Source organism: Vulpes vulpes, chromosome 10, assembly GCF_048418805.1.
Source record: "Vulpes vulpes isolate BD-2025 chromosome 10, VulVul3, whole genome shotgun sequence".
In the NCBI taxonomy this organism is placed as follows: domain Eukaryota; kingdom Metazoa; phylum Chordata; class Mammalia; order Carnivora; family Canidae; genus Vulpes; species Vulpes vulpes.
Genome location: NC_132789.1, coordinates 38,454,590 through 38,476,019, shown reverse-complemented (window position 1 = coordinate 38,476,019; position 21,430 = coordinate 38,454,590). Strand labels below are relative to the sequence as shown.

The following is a 21,430-nucleotide window of genomic DNA, read 5'->3' as shown; positions in this document are numbered from 1 at the left end:
ATCCTCAGCACCTTTGTCTTGGCCTCCTGGTCTCACCCCAGTCTGTGAAACAGTGTTGGGAGGCTGTGGTTCTGGGATGAGGTCCAGCGAGCGGGAACTGCCTGGTCCCTGGGAGCCTCTTCTGGGACTCTTTGACCTTGGGAACCCCTCCCTCCTCTCCCCTGAGCCCCAGATCCGTGCACCAGTTTCTTCCTGACCAACAACCAGAGCCATCCCCAGATGAACGAATTCTCCTGGAAGGATGTTACCAATGCCTTGTCCCTGGCCAACATGGTCCTGGGGCTCTTCTCCATCTTCTGCAGCTTCTGCAAGTAGGTCTGGGGCCCAGCCAGCTCCTGGCCAAGAGCTGGAGCCAACGGCCTGGCAGCATGAGTGGGGAGCCTAGAGAGCCAGGCACTGAGGCACAGGATCAGCCAGGGGCAGGAGGAAGTGTCGCAGGTTGGGAGTCAAGGGGCCAAGATCCTAGCCTCGGTCCTGCCACCAACCTGATGTGTGACTTTGGCAGGTCACATCCCTGAGCCTTGCTTTCTCCATCTCTAAAACGAGTTTGCACTGTGATCTCTCTAGTTCCTTCTAGCTATGGAGGTCTAGAATGGTCTTTGTGAGAGAAATCAAGAGATTCTGTTCTGGTGGCCCTTACATCATCCTCAGATAGGCAGGCTACCCACTCCAAAATTTTTTAAAAAGATTTATTTTTTTAAAAGAGAAAGAGAGACAGCAAGAGAACAAAAGCAGGAGGAGGGGCAAATGGAGAGGGAGAGGCAGATTCCCTGCTGAGCAGGGAGCCTGATGTGGGGCTTGATCCCAGGACCCCGGGATTGTGACCTGAGCCAAAGACTGAGCCACCCAGGCGTGCCTTACCATTCCAATTTTTTTTTTCATTCCAAATTTTTGATTCTTCAATGAGAACATGTGAGCTGGGGAATATTTACAATTAGCAATCTTGTGGAAAATCTGAGACATGTATATGGGCCCCTAAAAAGCAAAGCAAATTATATTTTGTAAGCAAATTATATTTCTATAAATTGAATCATGTTTCAAGGCCTTGCCAAATCAGTTCTTTAAAGAGAAATCCTTTATAATGCCGATATCCTAACAGTTTGATTCTCTATGACCATCAGCCCGTGATATCTCTGGATCCGTTTCTTACCCATAAAAATAAGATGATTTTACCTGCTGGTATTTTGAGTTTCCTTCCAGTTTGAAAAGTTTATGATTCTCTACATCTGGATTTGTGGGGTCTTATAAAGTAGAGCATACTTGCAGGAGAAAATCTCTGTCTTCTCAGTTGAGTCTAATCTTCCACGAGTGTAGTTTTTATGGCCACAATGGTGGGCCTGGTTCCTATTAGACACATAGGTATGGATCTAAAGGAAGTACTGCTGAGGCTGTTTGGTGACACCTGAAGTCTGGGGTCAGGCTTTCTGCTTCTGCTTGGCCATACAAGCACTGTGATTGGGATGTAGACTTAGGAATGGCAGCCTAGGCCTGAGACTGCAGGGGCTGCTTTCAGGGGGGTCCAGGAGCATGTGCTAGACTGCAGCAGGTGCATTTGAGGTGGACTCCTCAAATGTAGGGTCTGAAAGTGCTGTTGGATGTCAGTTAGAGCGTCAAAATATGTAAGACGAAAATGGATAGAACCACAAGGAGAACTTGACAAGTCCACTACCACAGTTGGATATTTCGTCACCCCTCTATCAGAAATTGGCAGATCCAGTTGGCAGAAAATCAGGGAGGAGATAGTCGATCCAAATAGCGCCATCAATCAACTGGATCTAACTGATGTTTATAGAATATTTTATCCAGGAACAGCAGAATACACTTTCTTCACACATCCAGTCTATAAGACCTACCCTAACGAATTTAAAACAATAGAAATCATATGAAGTATGCCCTTGGACCACATGAAATTAAAGTAAAAATCAATAACAGAAAGATAACTAGAAAATCCCCAAATATGTGGAGGTTAAACAACACAATTTTAAATAATACATGGATTAAAGAAGAAAACGTAGGGGCACCTGGGTGGCTCAGTGGTTGAGCGTCTGCCTTTGGCTCAGGTTGTGATCTCGGGGTCCTCAGATCGAGTCCTGCATCAAGTCCTGCATCGGGCTCCCCACAGGGAGCCTGCTCCTACCTCTGCCTGTGTCTCTGCCTCTCTCTGGTGTCTCTCATGAATAAATAAATAATTTTTCTAAAAAAGAAGAAAAGTGTCTTGAACTAAAAGAAAATGAAAGTATAACATTAAAATTTCTGAGATGCAGCAAAGCAGTAGTTAGAGGGGGAATAATATAGCATTGAATGCACATATTGAAAGAGAAATCTACTCTGTGAAAGACAAGCTCAGGAGAATTAGAAGATAAGCGGCAAGCTGGGAGAAAGTATTTGCAAAAAGTACATCTGAAAAGGGCTAAAATCTAAAATAGACAAAGGTAGGGACCCTTGGGTGGCTCAGCGGTTTAGCGCCTGGGTTTAGCGCCCAGGGCATGATTCTGGAGTCCAGGGATCGAGTTCCACATCGGGCTCCCTGTGTGGAGCCTGCTTCTCCCTCTGCCTGTGTCTCTGCCTCTTTCTCTCTGTGTCTCTCATGAATAAATAAATAAAATCTAAAAACTAAACTAAACTAAAATAAAATAGACAAAGCTTAAAACTCATCCACAAGAAAACAAACAACTCAATTAGAAAATGGGCCAAGGACCTTAACAGACACCTCACCAACTAACGGAGATCTACAAATGGCAAATAAGCACGTGAAAAGATGCTCCACATCACATGCTATCAGGAAGATGCAAATTTAAATAACAGTGAGAAAAAAAACTAACAGTGAGATACCACTACACACCCATCAGCCAAACCAGTTGTCCAGAACACTGATAACACCAAATGCTGGCAAGTTTGTGGAGCAACAGGCCTCATCATTGCTGGTGGGAGTGCACCATGATTCAGCCACTTTGGAAGACAGTCTGACAGTTTATTACAAAACTACACATACTCTTACTATATCATCCAGCAATCACATTGTTTGGTATCTATCCAAATTAATTAAAAGCTATGTCCACACAAAAACCTGCAGTTGGATGTTTATGATGTTTTGTTTACAGTTACCAAAATCTGCAGGCATCAAGACATCTTCTAGTAAATAAACAGATGAATAAACTGTGGTATTTCCTAACAATGGTGTGTTACTCAGTGCTAAAAAGAAATGAGCTATATTGGGCCATGAAAAGACCATGAGTAATGTGAGAATTTAGCTCATATCACCAAATGAAAGAAGCCAATCTGAAAATGCTCCATAGTATATGACTACAATAATATGATGTTCTGGAAACGCAGAACTATGAAGATTATAAAAAGATCAGAGGTTGCCAGGGTCAGGTGGGGGGAAATGAATAGGTATAGAGGATTTTTAGGACAGTGGAAATGCCCTGCAGTTACCATAATGATGGATACATGTCATCATACATAGTTCCAAAACCACAGAATGTACAACATCAAGAGTGAACCCCGAGGTAATCTATGGACTTTGGGTGACTATGTGTCAGTGCACGTTCATTCTTAGTGTCTACCGAGAACCTGAATGTACTGTTCTGGTGAGTGATATTGCTAATGTGGGAGGCTATGTATATGTGGGGCAGGGGGAATATGGGAAATTTCTGTAGCTTCCTTTCAATTTTGTTGTAAACCTAAAACTTCTCCAAAAATAAAAAAATGAAGTCTTAGAAGAACTGAAAAGAAGGGGGATATAAAATCGATAAGTAAGCCTTCCACCTTAGTAAACTAGGAGAAAAAATAAGAAATTAAATCCAAAGTGAGCAGAAGAGAAGAAATGGTAAAAATGAGAGCATCCATCAATAAAATTGAAAATAAAAAATCAGTAGAGAAGAACAATGAAACCAAAAGCTGATTCTTCTTTTTATTTTTTTTATTTATTTTTATTTTTTATTTTTTATTTATGGTAGTCACACAGAGAGAGAGAGAGAGAGGCAGAGACACAGGCAGAGGGAGAAGCAGGCTCCATGCACCGGGAGCCCGATGTGGGACTCGATCCCGGGTCTCCAGGATTGCGCCCTGGGCCAAAGGCAGGCACCAAACCGCTGTGCCACCCAGGGATCCCTGATTCTTCTTTTTTAAAGATTTTATTTATTTATTTGCGTGGGAGTGGTGGGGGGCAGGGAATGACCAGGGAGAGAGGGAGAAACAGACACCCCGCTGAGCAGGGACCCCAATGCAGGACTCGATCCAAGGACCCTGGGATCATGACCTGAGCCAAAGACAGATGCTTAACTGACTGAGCCACCCAGGCACCCCCCAAAAGCTGATTCTTTGGAAAGATCAATAAAATTGATAAGCCTCTAGGCAGGCTAACCAAGAAAAATAAAGAAAAGCAGAGAAGACACAGAGTACCAATATCAGAAATGAAAGAGGAGCCATCACTACTGATCCCACGGACATTAAAAGTATCACAAAGTAATATTACGAACAACTCTATAAGATAACCGAAATGAAATGGACCAGTTCTCTAAAAGTCATAAGTTACCAAAACTTATGCTAGGAGAAATAGATAATCTAAACAGGCCTATATCTGTTAAATCATTTGGCACAAACCCCTCATTTTACAGATGGAGGAAGAGAGGCCTAGAGATGTGGGGGGTGACTTATCTAAGAATTCACAGTGAGATGGTTGCAGAGGCTGGCCTAGAACATAGGACCCCGTGCCCTCAAATATGCCTGGGACTTAGAGTTGGAGGGGACCTTACTGATTATCTAGAGGCCTCAGGCACCCCGTTAAGACTGTGGGTTGAAAGTATGGCAGGAGTGTGTGCAGGTGTGTGCGTTGTATAAAGCAGCGTGTTCCAGAAAGAACAGGAGTGTGAGGAACATGCAGGGTGGAGGTACAGGAAGTGTGTTGGTGTACTGGGGGTACGTGGAGTAGTTGTCTGCTGGAGCCCATGAAGGAGCTGTCCTGCTTGGGCCTGCTGCCCTACACTCTAGGAGATGCCACTGTGCCTCCTGGATGCTTCTGATCAGCTTCCTGTTAGACACGGCCGTTGGGGCGATAACCAGACACCTCAGCCTCTGCTGCAAGTCAGGTGAGTCCAGGCCTCAGACTTCTAATCTCTGACCCCAGGAGCCCTCATCTCAGGTCACCCCTCCACCCTCTAACACCAGCAGGCCTTCATCAGTCACGGCTTCTGTTCACATCCCGCTGAGGACAGCAGCAGCAGCCCAGGAGCACTTTGGGAGCCCCATGGCCTAGGGCTAGCTCCTCCGTCTGCTGGCTCACTTGCTACCTTGAGCCATCCTTGCCCTGGCCTGCAGTTTCCTCATCTGCCCTGCCTCCCTGTCAGGGCCGATCCGGGGATTGGGAGTGGTGGTGATGGTAGGGTGATGGTGATGGTGGTGGTGGTGGTGGTGGTGGTGGTGGTGAGCAGTGGGGAAAAGAAAAATCCCCCCAGCAGAGCAGCTGGTTTAAAATACAAGAAAATATTTCCGTGTAAGATTTTGCTTGAGGAAAGGGTTCCACAGCTTGTCAGTTTACATCCAGTTGTGGTCCAATCCTGGATGTTCAAGGATGGGAACCTAAGACCCGGGAGGAGGGAGGACTTGTCTGAGGCTGCTGGGTCAGTGTGAGCGAGGAGGAGCCCCTGTCCTTGACCCCCCCGGGGGTGGGGGGAAGCAGCTGCTGCTCTCTGGGACCTCAGCCCTCTGGGCTCCACTGCAGCGCCCCCACCAGAGGGGACTAAGGTACGAGGAGGATGGGCTAAGTTCTAACCTTGGCCTCCTTAAGCAGGAGTCGAGCTGAATGACTTCGCTGTCTTCACCACCTTCGGCCTGGCCTCAGCCCTGCTCCTGGGTGTGGACGGGCCCCTGAACGGGTTCCTGGCCATCATCTATGTGCTAGCTGCTACTTTCCGCCTGTGCTTTTACTCAACTGGTGAGTGAACCCCAACTCTAGCTGAGGGTCGGGAGCCAGGGAGGGGGGCCGTGAACAGCTCTGCTCCTTTGGGGGTGCCTCCTCCTTCCTTCCCTGGTGCCCCAGGCCCACCGCAGGCCGCATTGGCAGGGCCCAGGTAGGGGGCGGCCAGGGCCCCGAGGCTCTCCGACTGGCCGTGCCTTTCTCTCACTGTGTGACCTTCAGGTGTTGCCCATAGACTCCCAGAGCCTAGAACTAGAGGTCACCCTCTAGTGTCCCACAAGAGGGGGAGAAACGGAGCTCTGGCAAGGTCAGGACCAAGGTCAGATGCGTGCAAGGGCAGGTGCAGGCCAGCTGGCCTCCTGGGACCCCACTAAGGAGCAGTCCTTGGGGCCAGCACCCATGCCCGGTCCCGGCAGCCTCCTTACTGCAGTGGGCAAGCGCAGAACCCGCACAGCACCTCCATGAATCGCTAAATGCTTCATAGCCTGCCGTGGCCCCGTGAGGGGGGACACGTGGAACGTGGGGCAGGGAAGACACCACGACAGAAGGGCTTGCTGGGGGAGCTGCTAACCCCCACCTCTTCTCTCCCTGGCAGGTGCTCAGCTCACCTATAAGGGCCTCCCCTGCCGCTATGCTTCCTGTGTCCTGGCCTCCACCTCCCTTCTGACCAAAGGCAACACGTTCATTCTCTCTTGCATGGCCTCGCTTATGATTCTCTTCATGATGGACCAGAGCTACTACCCGCATGATGAAATCCTGGAGTCTGAGAACTGGAAAAAATTGATTTATCTGGGAGGTGAGTGACAATGCTGCTGCCAGATGTCACCAGTGGTCGCCTATTATTGCTGCTGCTCATTGCCTAAGGCTCGCCCCAGAGATCTCGAGTGGCCTTCCCCTGCCCTGAGTAGCTCCCGGGGTCTGTCGTCATCATCTGGCCTCTCTTTACGTGTGTCTTGTCCATACACATGAAACCTGCCCCCAGAGAGAGCTCCCTTTTATTCATGCCATGATCCCCAGACCCAGGATTGGGCCAAGCACATAGTAGATGCTCAGTAAGTATTGGTGGGGTGTTACCGAGTTCAGTGGGGGACACCTACCATACTGCGGGGCTGGGAACCCACTCGGTAGACTGGACAACACATCCCACCCTGGGATTTACGGTCCTGGGCAGGGTGGGGGGGGCGGGGATGGCTGCCAACCAGATAATGGTGGAAATAACTAGAAATGCGCAGTCCTGACGTGTTGTGGAAGCACGGGGTGCTCTGAGAGGGTGTCGGAGGGGACCTAGTTAGACAGAAATGGCCTGAATGGTGGAAAGTATGCGTCAGAAGGTGACGTTTGCATGGAACCTGGGTGAAGGGGGTCAAAAGGTACAAAGTTCCAGGTAGAAGTAAGTTCTGGGGACAGAAGGGCCAGCATGGTGAGCACAGTTATTACCACACTGGGGCGTGTATGTACAAGTAGCTGGGAGAGGAGAGCTTAAAAGTTCTCAACACAAGAACATGAAGCAGGACAGCGAGGTTCTTGTCTCAGGAGTCGAAGGATGGATCTGGCAAAGAAGAGTGGGTAAAGAGGAAGGGTTTTACTGAGCAAGGCCATGGAAAGGAAGCTCTTGGGGGTGACAGGGTCCCGACAGGCCGTCAATGAGCCTCTCTTCACGGACAGTCCCACTGACTGGGAAGCTGTGGCCTTCTCATTCTCCCAATGACTTGGTTTGAATAAGGGCTGCCGACAGCATCTGTAGTGGCTTTCTCTGGCTTCTAGAGTCTGGTTATGCTTGGCTGGCCACAAGTGACTGCCCTAGGGAGACCCCACCTCTGATGCCTGGGGCGGGGTGGTCTGGGTTATTCCTCAGCATTTCTGGGAGTTCTGGGAGTCTGATCGCGTAGCACCCTACCTGCCTCTCCCTACCTGGCCCTGCCTGTCCTTTACTCAGAAAACGTGTGACGTGTGACTGTGTGGTGGCAGAGGCTAACCAGACCTCCCGGACCGATCATGTCACAGTCTGCACAAACACCCCATCCTTATGCGCTGCACCTTGGACTAATACAGGGTTATATGGCCCTGATAGCTCAGCAGAGCTGGGAAAAGGAAAAAAAAAAGAAGAAGAAGAAGAAGAAGAAGAAGAAGAAGAAGAAGAAGAAGAAGAAGAAGAAAGAAGAAGAAGAAGAAGAAGAAGAAGAAGAAGAAGAAGAAGAAGAAGAAGGAGAAGAAAAGAAGAAGAAAAGAAGAAGAAAGAAGAAGAAGAAAGAAGAAGAAGAAAGAAGAAGAAGAAGAAGAAGAAGAAGAAGAAGAAGAAGAAGAAGAAGAAAGAAGAAGAAGAAAGAAGAAGAAGAAGAAGAAGAAGAAGAAGAAGAAGAAGAAGAAGAAGAAGAAGAAGAAGAAAGAAGAAGAAGAAGAAGAAGGCTGTGAGATGGCTGGCTAGGTGGTTCCGAAGAGAAAATGCTATTTTGTGAAGGCCCTGGGCTGGAAGGTGCTGGATGCCTCGGTGCAGCCGCGTGGCAGGAAGTTGCTGAGAGGTGCCAGGGATAGAAGCCGAGGCCTGAGGCGGCAGGTCTGGGGACTGACCCTGACCGAGCGGGAAGGGTGTCTGAGGGCAGCTTGAGGTGGCGCTTTGACCCTAACATAGAGGTTAGGTGGCGGGAGGCAGAATCGGGGGGCGGGGGGGGGGGGTTGGCGGGCGGGGAGGAAAGCCCAGCTGCTGTCGAGTCGGAGGTGGTGGCCAACGCCAAACAGATGACTGGATTTCAGATATACCTTGGGAGCAGAACCGGTACTAAGGGAGCCCTGAAGTCCCGGCCACACGGGGTCGCTGGAAGATGCCTCTGCAACATTCTCCCTGATTTAGGGTTCCTTAAAGGAATGCCAGGATGATGATGATGATGATGATTATTATTATTATTATTATTATTTCCTCTTCTTCTTCCTTTCTTCAGATTTTATTTATTTATTTATTTGTTTGTTTGTTTATTTATTTATTTATTTATTTATTTATTTATTTATTTATGATAGTCACAGAGAGAGAGAGAGGCAGAGACACAGGCAGAGGGAGAAGCAGGCTCCATGCACTGGGAGCCCGACGTGGGACTCGATCCCGAGTCTCCAGGATCGCGCCCCGGGCCAAAGGCAGGCGCTAAACCACTGCGCCACACAGGGATCCCTAGATTTTATTTATTTGTTCATGACAGACACAGAGAGACAAGCAGAGACACAGGCAGAGGGAGAAGCAGGCTCCATGCAGGAAGCCCGATGTGGGATCACGACGGCTGAAGGTAGATGCCCAACTGCTGAGCCACCCAGGTGTCCCAGGATTTCTTCTTTTGATATGTGCTCATGGGGACAAGACAAACATCTAGGGGACGCTCAGCTTCTTCCCTTACTCCCTGTGGGTCCAGTCTGGCTCACAGGGCCCTTGGTTCCATCCTGAGCTTCCCCTTGAGGTTCACACCCTTGCTCTATGGCATCAGTACGGACACCCCCCACCTGAGCTCTACACCCTAACATCACCCGGGCTCAGCAACAGAGGCAGAGCCATGTTGAGGAGCGTCTGGGTGGTGGCACTGGTGGCTCCTCGGTTAAGCGTCTGCCTTCGGCTCAGTAATGATCCCAGGATCCTGGGCTCAAGCCCCACGTTGAGGGGAGGTCTTGGCTCAGCAGGGAACCTGCTTCTCCCTCTCCCCCTGCCCCTGTTCTCTCTCTCTCAAATAAATAAAGTCTTAAAAAAGAAAATGAATCTTTAAAAAACAAAACAAAAAAAGAAGCGTCTGGGTTTGCAGCTACACAGAGCTGAGTTCAAATTCTAATGCCAGCGCATATTAATTCCATGAACGTGAGCTAATTACCATTGTCTTGAGCTCAGTTTTCTCCATCTATAAAATGAAGCCAATAATCCCTACCTCAGGATTCTTGAGATTAAATGAGGTAATGTATATCAACCCTCTGGCACAGATGTGTCCTGTAAATGGATATTTCTAGCCCCTTTCCTCCCTCCACCTGCCCTCCTATCTCAGAGCAGCACTGTGTTCCACAGTGTTCTTGGCTCATGTAGGTACCACTGATCCCTCCTTCTCAAAAGAAACCATACACTTGGCCTCAACCTTCCTCAGATGGTCTTGGCGGTGGGTAAAGGGGGGGAAGTGCACCTCACAGATTTTGACACCATTTAATACCAGAGCCCTACTGGATAGGTTTCAAAATGGCCACTGTTAATATTCCTCTTACCTGGAGTGCAGCCAGTCATCTTTTTAATTAATTAACTAATTTATTTATTTATTTGGAGGGAGAGAGTGGCAGAGGGGCCAAGAGAGAGGGAGAGAATCTTAAGCAGACTCAACCCCCAGCATGGAGCCTAGTGCAGGGCTTGATCTCATGACCCTGAGATCATGACCTGTGCCAAAATCAAGAGTCAGGTGCTTAACCGAATGAGCCACCCAGCCAGGTGCTCCTATATCATTTTATTTTTTTAAGATTTTATTTTTAAGTAATCTCTACACTCAACATGAGGCTCAAACTCACGTCCCTGAGGTCAAGAGTCTCATGCTCCACCGACTGAGCCCGCCAGATGCCCCACCAATCACCTTTTTAGACTGAGGTCCCATCTCCCCCACAGAGCTTCTGAGAAGCTGGCCTGTGAGACCTTATGTCACAGATTTTCCAGGACAACTCTGATTTAAAATATTGTCTTGCTGCCTCCACAGATCAATGACCATTCTTAAATATTAAGTATTCTAAAGCTCCGATCCATCTCTGTAACTGCTTCCTTTTTTTTTTTCAAAGATTTTATTTATTTATTCATGAGAGACACACACACACACACACAGAGAGAGAGAGAGAGAGAGAGAGAGGCAGAGACACAGGCAGAGGGAGAAGCAGGCTCCACGCAGGGAGCCTGACGAGGGACTCGATCCCCGGTATCCAAGATCAGGCCCCGGGCTGAAGGCCGTGCTAAACCTCTGGGCCACCCGGACTGCCCTCTGTAACTGCTTCTTACCCTTAGAAGTAGTCTTCTGCTAGATCAAGTGTTCTGGTTGCTCTTAGGAATGCCTGGTGGTCATCCCCACAGAAATGCCCTTGCTCTGTACTCTCCCACCCCCTTTGGAGCTCCCTGAGGCTAAGTATCTGCTTTCTACAGGTCAGGGAGACATGGGTTTGAATCAAGACCTTGTGCAGGTTACATTCCCTCTGTCTCCTCATCTGAAAGACAGACTTGATTCTGAATCGCGGGATCATCGTGAAGCGTTAATGGAACAATCTTTGTGACATACCTAGCTGGATGTCCAGTGCAGAGAAGTTAATCTCACATGTACTGGTGCCCCTTGGCATTTGAGTGGTGAATCCGAGATTCAGATGTGTTGGGGGTCCCACAAGACCACCACCCCCAGCTCAGTGATTCTCTAGGGGAAAACTTGTGATACATGTAGTCATACTCATGGCTAAGACTTATTATAACAAGGATCCCTGGGTGGCGCAGCGGTTCGGCGCCTGCCTTTGGCCCAGGGCATGATCCTGGAGACCCGGGATCGAATCCCACATCGGGCTCCCGGTGCATGGAGCCTGCTTCTCCCTCTGCCTATGTCTCTGCCTCTCTCTCTCTCTCTCTGTGACTATCATAAATAAATAATAATAAAAATAAAAAAAAAGACTTATTATAACAAGAGGACACAAAGCAGCAAAGCAAAATCTGGAGGGAATCAGGTGCAGGCACCTGATTCTACGTCTTCACTGTAATTTCTGGAAAAAGTTAACTCAGAGGATCCCTGGGTGGCGCAGCGGTTTAGTGCCTGTCTTTGGCCCAGGGCACGATCCTGGAGACACGGGATTGAATCCCACGTCGGGCTCCCGGTGCATGGAGCCTGCTTCTCCCTCTGCCTGTGTCTCTGCCTCTCTCTCTCTCTCTCTCTCTCTCTCACTGTGTGCCTATCATAAATTAAAAAAAAAAAAAAAAGTTAACTCAGTCTTTCCTGAATCGAGAGGTCTAAGTTTGGAGGGAAATTTGACAAAGCCTTCATTTGAGGGAATGGATGAGTGTGTGTCCATTTCTCTGGTGGTACCAAGAAACCGATTTCCTTGTATTAAGTGCATTTCATGTATTTCCAGAAAGTGAAATTTGTTATGTTCTGACTTTTAAATGGTGAAATATAAAGAAATTTCACAATTTATCTGAAAAAAAAAAAAAAAAGAAACAAACCAAGTGTCCTCCCTGTGGGGTCACCCGGCACAGAACTGTGACAATACTCATGAAGTCTTGTCTACCTGGAAGCTCTGTAGATCCTCGGTGCCCAAGGCTTTTATAGGGGGCTGGCCACATCAGCCCCTCCAGCCTAGCGGTACCAAAATTCTAGATTTGCACAGGAGGGAATCAATCTCAGCACAGTCTAAGCACAGGGAGCCACTCTTGCCCATGAGGGAAAGTTCTGTATTGGCATAAGGAACTGTTCACTAGCTGTGTCCCAGGACTCCAACCAAGGGCCAAGCTGGTAAGCAGAAGCAGGCCTCTCAAAGGAGAGCTGTCTCAGGACTGCTGTGCTCTTCTGCATACATGTAACATTGCATTGACCATTGTCACATGTTAAACGGACACAATTAGAAATATATATATATATATATATATATATATATTTGATAGAAGAATTTAATACATTTAATGCTTTTCCTTCCATTTACTACTATCATAAATTACAAAGTATTATTCACTTCACAAAATAAAACCATTTTCAGATAATTTTTTTGACAGTATCAAGAAATACTACGACAAACAAATCTCTACAATTGGGAGGAATAACAATAGCAGGGACCCAGCAGAACCATTTTGACCCTCCCAGTGTGCCAAAGGAGTCCATCTGAGTAGCCCTTCGGACTGTCCAGGACAACAGTCGCACTGCCCTCCATTCCAGCTCACTTATCACACAGTAACAATATATGTATTTCCAACAAGGGGTCTGGGCAACTCAATTTTATTCTCAGCTAGGACTGATTTCTGATCTAAATTTGACAAAACGGAACCTGGGCTTGCATTAGACTGCAATTGTCTAGTTATGGACAGACGCTACCTCTTATGCGCAGGGCTCCCGTCTCCTTGGCTCTGTCTCTCAGGCACCGCAAGTACAAACGGAAGGATGGGGGGACGGGGATGGAGGAGAAGAGGATGGAAAATACTCAAAAGAGGGCTTCGTAAAAATGAAGTGTTTACCTTTTTTCTTCTTCTAGGTATCTTCATGCTGCTTTTGTCCCCGTTCTCCCTAACTGCTTTTTACTGCTTGCTGTGGTCACTGTCCTACATCTTCTTTCCAGATGCTCTGTGGGGGAAAGCAGCGTGTCTCAGGCTACAGTGCCCAAGAAGCTAAGCAGCTTTGCCCGCTGCCATGGGCCTCTGCCGGGTCTGTGCCAGCACTGCGGGCCATGCTGGGCTTCATCCTCACTAAATCTTTCCTTGTCCCTATGTCGCCTGTGTGCTACATACGTGCTACCTTGAGCCAGAGCAACCCACGACAGGGTCATCAGCCTTCACTTCCTCCTCTTTACTCAGGGTTCAGAGGCCCCTGGGGACAATAGTCGTTTATATCATATAGAACAGGAATTTTTTTCCCAAGCTGAAGTTGGACCGAGTTTGAGTTCCAGCCCTGGGTGCCCTTGTGTGCTAAGGTCAGTCCCTTGGAAAAAGGAGGGAAACCTTTAGAATGGGCCTGTCTCCACCTTGGCCTGTCTGGTTGCTATCAGTCCAGCAGAGGGTGGGGCTGACTGAAGTGTTTCTTAAGCTTGCAGACTGGCTCTGTGGAGCAGAGCTACCCACAGGACAATCGCGTTGCACCCTGTAAATGTGCATAGGATTTCATAATTTAAAGTTCCATATTTTAACAGTCAAAGCATCTGCCTTTTCCTTCTGTTAGAAGATTAGACACACTGGCAGCTTGAGGGCACCACCTGGCTTCCATTTGGTTTTTTCCTAAACTATAAACTACTACGCGCTAGACATTCAAATGCCACTTCGTATTCTAAAATCCAGATTTAATACAAATAAGGAGTATTGCATGGAGCCTCAAAGTTGCCCTGCACAAGGAATTTAGGCCTGCTGAAGGCAGTGACCCCCCAGCACTGCCTCTGGACCTTGCACCCCCAGACGGTATACCAAAGGATTGTTGGCTAGTCTGGCTGCTTCCTCAACTATGGAGCCAGAGAACTTTTTATCTAATTTCTTGAAGTTTGCAGAACAATGTATTTGGTAGATATACATTAAGCCTAAAGTTAGATTTTTAAAAATAACAATCCAGTGAATCACATGGCTACAATCTGGCTTTAAAGGAACAGATAGCACCCTCCTGCTCCCCCCCCCCCTGCTCTCTATCCATATCTCTGTTATGTCATTTATATTTTTTTCATGGGTGAATGAATATGTCTGTGTCCCACCAGAGTTTAGGCTCCTTCAATTGACATTTTTAAAATTTCTGCTGCTTACCATAGTACCTGGTACTCAAAAATGTAGATGAATTGACTTCCTTGTACATTCTAGCGGGTTATGTACAAGATTACTATGACGTAGCAAAAATCTTACATATATGCACCTATATACACATACAGATATGTGATGTCCTTTGGTACTGTACCCTCATTTTAGATGCGACATCAAAATATTTAGGAAGTGCGGCTCCAGAACTGTGTTCACATAAGCTCTTAGAAGCCAGCACCCAGCAGTGCTTAGATATAGTAGATGCTCAAAAAATACTTACTGTATTCTGAATCAACCAGATATTGCCCAGAAACCTACTACTGAAGATTAGCTGATGTTGTCCTCTTCTGGAGCCACATAGTTATCAGATTTGGCCTCAAAAGATTCTGGCTGCTTCTAAAACTTGAAACTACATTCAAAGAAGAAGATGCAATTCTGAAAGAGGATTTCTATGTCGCTTTTGAGCCATACCAGCCCAATTAAAAGAAATGTGTAGACCGCCCCCCCCCGGCCCCAAAGGGGGACTGCTTTGAAAAGAAAAATATCCATTTGGATATGTAAATAGTGCTTTGCTTGTAACAACAATAATTCATACTTCATTGCCTCAAACAGAAGTTTAGGTTAGTGATGCAAGGATAGTTCTAGTTCAGTTGAGAGTCTCTACATTTAACAGAGGGATATGTGTCCTTCTAACTACATGGAAGTAAGGCTGCCCTTCTACACTGGTTCCAAGGACTTAGGATTCTAATGCTAACCATGCAGACCTTTACTTCCTCAGTTAGAAATAAAACTTAAAACATAGAACAGCTAAAATAGAACATGTTCTAAAATGAAATGAAATGAAATAATAAAATAAAATAAAATAAAATAAAATAAAATAAAATAAAATAAAAATGTTCTAATGTAGAATAGCTCTCAGGAATAGGTGGGAAGTCTGAGACTTTAAAAATGTACTTCTCAGATGAATGTACGAAGTCAGAGGGGTTAGTTCTTGATTCAAGGCAGTTCTACTACTTCTCAATTTGGGAATGGGTATAGATTTCCTGTCTAGCCCCCTCTTACCTAACCTGTGCCAAGTGAAAAGGGTCAAGTGACTGAGGATTATGCCCTTTTTTTTTTTTAACTCTGTGACCTTGAGTGAAAGGTTTAATCTCTCTAAACTCATTCCCTAACTGTAAAATGGATTATTTACTTCCTATCTGGGTTGCTTTGTGAATTAAATACAATTACACATAAAATAACTAGAATAGGGAATGGCATGTAAAAGGTATTAAATAAAAGTTAGATCTTTCCTCTTCCTCTAAATTTCCTCCTTTCCCATTATATATCTCTTCATTTAAAACAATAGTAATAATAATAGTTATCATCTATTTAGTCCTTTCTATGTGTCAGGAATTGTTTCTTGCACTTTACTCTTTCACTTAATCCTCCACACAACCCAATGACGTAGGTGACTACAGGCTTAAGGTCAGCAGTTCTCAAAGTGTGGTCTATGGACCCCTGAAATTCCTGAGACCTTTTCAGAGTTAAAATTATTTTCTTAATAATGCTAAAACAAGAGGGCACATGGGTGGCTCAGGTGGTTAAGCACCCAACTTTGATTTTTTTGATATATTTTTTTATTGGAGTTTGATTTGCCAACATATAGTATAACACCCAGAGCTCATCCCGTCAACTGCCACAACTTTGATTTTGACTTAGGTCATGATCTAAGGATTCTGGGATCTGGCCACATGGGGCTCCACACTCAGTGGGGACTCTGATTGAGGATTCCCTCTCTCCCTCTGCCTCTCCCCTACTGATGGACACATGCTCATACTCTCTCTCTCTCTCTCTCTCTCTCTCTCTCAAGTAACTAAATACATATTTTTAAAAATCCTAAAACAGGAATTGAAAATCACTGTTGACATTTTACTAATGGTGCAAAGAATGGTAGGTAAAGCTCCTGGCACCCTTCTGTGAATTTAGGCAGTGGCACTAAATGATCCTGGCAGTACTTGTCATTGTCATATGCTCACAGTAAACAAGACAAAAAATGTTTCACTTATGGGCAGCCTGGGTAGCTCAGTGGTTTAGCACTGTCTTTGGCCCAGGGCATGACCCTGGAGACCCAGGATTGAGTCCCACGTTGGGCTCCCTGCATGGAGCCTGCTTTTTCCTCTGCCTGTGTCTCTGCCTCTCTCTCTCCTCTCTCTCTGTCTCTCTGTCTCTCATGAATAAATAAATAATAATAAAATCTTTTTAAAAAGTTTCACTTATGAAGTCCTTGATAAAGCAGTAAAAATTATTCATTTTATTAGACTTTGACTCTTGAGTATATATCTTTTTAACATTCTGTGCAACAGTGGAAATCATGCATAAAGAGCTTCTGCATACTGAAGTTATGATGGTTGTCTCAAGGAAAAGCACTGTTTTGAGTTTGAGCTGATTAGCTGCTTTCCTTGTGAGATACCAAAGGATGACTGGCAAACTACGGTGTTCAGACTTGGTTTTCTTGAAATAGGAGCTGACACTGTCACTCATGAAAAAAGTTTTGTTACCAAGAAAAAAGCTTTTGTTACCTCTACTAACGTGAGCTTGAAAGCTTCTGAATACTCAAAGATTTTTCTGATGAGATCAGGAGAGATATTAGTGAAAATTTATTTTTAACAATAAATAATAAAATTATAAACATTTGGAAGATCTGCATAACTCAGTGAAGCAGTATTTCCTAAATGATCAGCACATGATGTTACAAGATCACATATAAACAACCCATTCAAAGGGCAAGAGTCAAAGACCAGTGGATTTTAATGTAACAGAATATAAAAAGTTCGTTAATATAGTATCAGATTTCAAGTTGCAACTTTAACTTAACCTTTAAGAAATGACCACCCACTAAATTTTAGTATAGTATCAAAGAAGAACATTTAAAATGATCATTAAAATACTCCCCTCTTTTTCAACCACATATCAGTGTGAGGCCAGATTTTCTTTATATAGTATAACTAAAACAATAAGAGAATACAGAATGCAGAAGTATGAAAAACCAGCTACTTTCCTGTAAGCTGGATGTTAGATTTGCAAAAATGTAAAACAATGTTACCCTTCTCTCTCTCTCTTTTTTTAATGCTACCCTTCTCAATGATTCTTTGTGTTTTTAAAAATTTATTTCTTGGTATATAGAAATTTTAAAAAATTATTTCTTGGGGGTCCCTGGGTGGCTCAGTGGTTTGGTGCCTGCCTTTGGCCCAGGGGGTGATCCTGGAGTCCCAGGATCAAGTCCCGGGATCAAGTCCCACATCGGGCTCCCTGCATGGAGCCTGCTTCTCCCTCTGCCTATGTCTCTGCCTCTCTCTCTCTCTCTCTCTCTCTCTCTCTCTCTCTGTGTGTGTGTCTCTCATGAATGAATAAATAAAAAAATCTTAAAAAGTTTCTTTTAGAGAGGGGGGTGCAGAGGGAGAGGGAAAAAGAGAATCTTAAGCAGACTCCACTCCCAGTGCAGAGCCCTATGTGGGGCTTTATCTCAGGACCCTGAGATAATGGCCTGAGCCAAAATCAGGAGTCAATGCTTATCCAACTGAGCCACCAGGCGTCTTTGATTCTTTATTTTGAAAAATTATTTTTTTAACTTTCCAAAATGGCCAATGAGTAAGAGACCTTAGCTTTGTCTTGTCCCAGGAATTCAACTAGATAGCTATCAAATCATTCTGAACACCTGTGAACTCAACCAGAGATCTAAAAAAAGAATTGCTGCAATTCTACAAATAGAAAAGCAACCATTTATTGCAAGAATGACAAGATGGGAAAACTCACCTCAAAAAAGAGAACAAGAGGCAGTACTGACTGTCAGAGTCCTAATCAGTATGGATATAAGTAAGATGTCAAAACTGGAGTTCAGAATAATGATTATAAATATACTAACTGGGCTTGAAAAAAAGCATAGAAGACGCTAAAGAATCCCTTTCTGGATAAATAAAAGAACTAAAATCTGATCAAGTCGAAATCAAGAAGGCTATTAGTGAGATGCAATAAAAAATGGAGGCTCTAACTGCTAGGATAAATGAAGCAGAAGAGAGATTTTGTAATAGAGAAGACAAAATGATGGCGAATAAAGAAGCTGAGAAAAGAAAGGTAAACAACTACTGCATCATGAAGGAAGAATTCAAGGGATATGTTAATCCATAAAGCAAAACAATATTAGAATAATTGGGATCAAAGAAGAGGAAGGCAGGGAGGCAGAAGGTATACTGGAGAAATTATAACTGAGAACTTCCATAATCTGAGGAATTCAAGTCCAGGAGGCACAGAAAATCTCCCTCAAAATCAATAAAAATAGGTCAACACCTCAACATATGTATAGTGAAGCTTGCAAATCTCAGAGACAAAGAGAAACTCCAGAAAGCAACTTGGGACAAGAGGTCTGTAACCTACAAGGGTAGAAATATTAGACTGGCAGCAGACTTATCCACAGAGACCTGGCAAGTCAGAAAGGACTGACATGATATATTCAGGGTGCTAAATGAGAAAAATATGCAACCAAAAATACTTTATCCAGCAAGGCTGTTGTTCAAAATATAAAGAGAGGTGATAAGCTTCCAGAACAAACAGAAACTAAAAGAATTTGTGATCACTAAACCAGCCCTGCAAGAAATATTAAAAAAGATCCTTTAAGTGAAGAGAGAGCCCAAAAGTAACACAGACCAGAAAGGAACAGAGACAATATGCAGAAACAGTGACTTTACAAGTAATACAATGGCAATAAATTCATATCTTTCAATAGTTACTCTGAATATAAATGGACTAAATGCTCCAATCAAAAGATACAGGGTATCAGATTGGATAAAAAAGGCAAGACCTGTTAATATACTGTCTGCAAGAGACTGATTTTAGACCCAAAGACACCTCCAGATTGAAAGTGAGGGGTGGAAAACCAAGTATCATGCTAATGAACATCAAAAGAAAGCTGGAGTAGCAATCCTTATACAGACAAATTAGATTTTATTTATTTATTTTTTAAAAGATTTTATGTATTTATTCATGAGAGACACACACACACACACAGAGAGAGAGAGAGAGAGAGAGAGAGAGAGAGAGGCAGAGACACAGGAGAGGGAGAAACAGGCTCGGTGTAGGAAGCCTGATGCAGGACTCTATACAGGGACTCCAGGATCATGCCCTGGGCCAAAGGCAGGTGCTAAACTGCTGAGCCACCCAGGAATCCCACAAATTAGATTTTAAACCAAAGACTGTAATAAGAGATGAGCTAGGATACTATATCATAATTAAAAGATCTATCCAACAAGAAGATATAACAATTATAAATATTTATGCCACTAACATGGGAGCAGCCAATTATACAAACCAATTAATAACAACATTAAAGAAACACATTGATAATAATACAATCATAGTAGGGGACTTTAACACTCCACTCATTGCAATGATCTAAGCTTATCAACAAGAAAACAAGGGCTTTGAATGACACACTGGACCCGATGGACTTCACAGATATATTCAGAGCATTCCATCTTAAAGCAACAGAATACATATTGTTCTCAAGTGCACGTGGAACATTCTCCAGAACAGATCACATACTGGGTCACAAATCGGGTCTCAACAGATACCAAAAGACTGGATCATTCCTTAAATATTTTCACACCACAATGCTTTGAGATTTGAACTCAAACACAAGATGAAATTTGAAAAGAACTCACATGGAAGTTAAAGACCATCGACTAAAGAATGAATGGGTCAACGAGGAAATTAAATAAGAATTTTAAAAATTCGGGATCTCTGGGTGGCGCAGAGGTTTGGCGCCTGCCTTTGGCCCAGGCGCGATCCTGGGGACCCGGGATCGAATCCCATGTTGGGCTCCCAGTGCATGGAGCCTGCTTCTCCCTCTGCCTATGTCTCTGCCTCTCTCTCTCTCACTGTGTGCCTATCATAAATAAAAAATTAAAAAAATTAAAAAAAAAGAATTTTAAAAATTCATGGACACAAATTAAAATGAGAACACAATCTTTTAAAATCTTTGGGATGCAGCAAGGGCAGTCTTAAGAGGGAAGTATATAGCAATACAAGTCTTTCTCAAGAAACAAGAAAGGTCTCAAATACACAACGTAATGTTACACCTAAAGGAACTGGAGAAAAAAACAGCAAATAAAGCCTAAAAACAGCAAGAAAAAAGAATTAATAAAGATTAGAGCCAAAATCAATGAAATAGAAACCAATAGAACAGAATAGATCAATGAAACTAAGAGTTGGTTCTTTGAAAGAATTAATAAGATCAATAAACCCCTGGCCAGACTTATCAAAAAGAAAAGAGGAAGGACCCAAATAAATGAAATCATGAATAAAAGAGGAGAGATGACAACCAACACCGAAGAAATACAAACAATTATAAGAACATATTATGAGCAACTTTATGCCAACATACTAGGCAATCTGGAAGAAATGGCTGCATTCTTCATTCCTAAGAAACATATAAGCTACCAAAACTGAAACAGGAAGAAAGAAAACCTGAACAGACCAGTAACCAGCAAGGAAATTGAAGCAGTAATCGAAAATCTCCTAAAAAACAAGAGTCCCAGGGCGGATGGCTTCTCAAGGGAATTCTATGAAACATTTAAAGAAGAATTAATACCTATTCTTCTGAAACTGTTTCAAAAAATAGAATTGGAAGGGAAAATCCCAAACTCTTTTTATGAGACCAGCATTGCCTTGATTCCAAAACCAAAGACCCCACCAAAAAGGAAAATTACAGACCAATATCCCTAATGAACATGAATGCCAAAATTCTCACCAAAATACTAGCCAATAGGATCCAACAGTAAATTAAAAGGATTATCCATCACAACCAAGTGGAATTTATTCCTGGGCTGCAAGTGTAGTTCAACATCTGCAAATCAATCAATGTGATACATTACCTTAATAAAGGAAGGGACAAGAACCATATGATCCTCTCAATAGATGCAGAAAAAGCATCTGACCAAGTATAGCATCCTTTCTTGAGTAAAACTCTTCACAGTGTTGGGATAGAAGGAATATACCTCAATATCATAAAAGCCATATATGAAAAGCCCACAGCG

At 44.3% G+C, this 21,430-nt stretch overlaps 1 protein-coding gene across 1 annotated transcript; it reads left to right on the top strand.

Moving 5' to 3' along the window:
- Positions 1-270: 270 nt before the first annotated feature.
- TMEM269 (transmembrane protein 269) lies at positions 271-13,260 on the top strand. Its single transcript, XM_025983723.2, has 5 exons — positions 271-311; positions 4,993-5,090; positions 5,792-5,935; positions 6,513-6,713; positions 13,124-13,260. Exons 1-5 carry the CDS (start codon positions 271-273, stop codon positions 13,258-13,260), a joined length of 621 nt encoding a protein of 206 aa, XP_025839508.2.
- Positions 13,261-21,430: the final 8,170 nt, after the last annotated feature.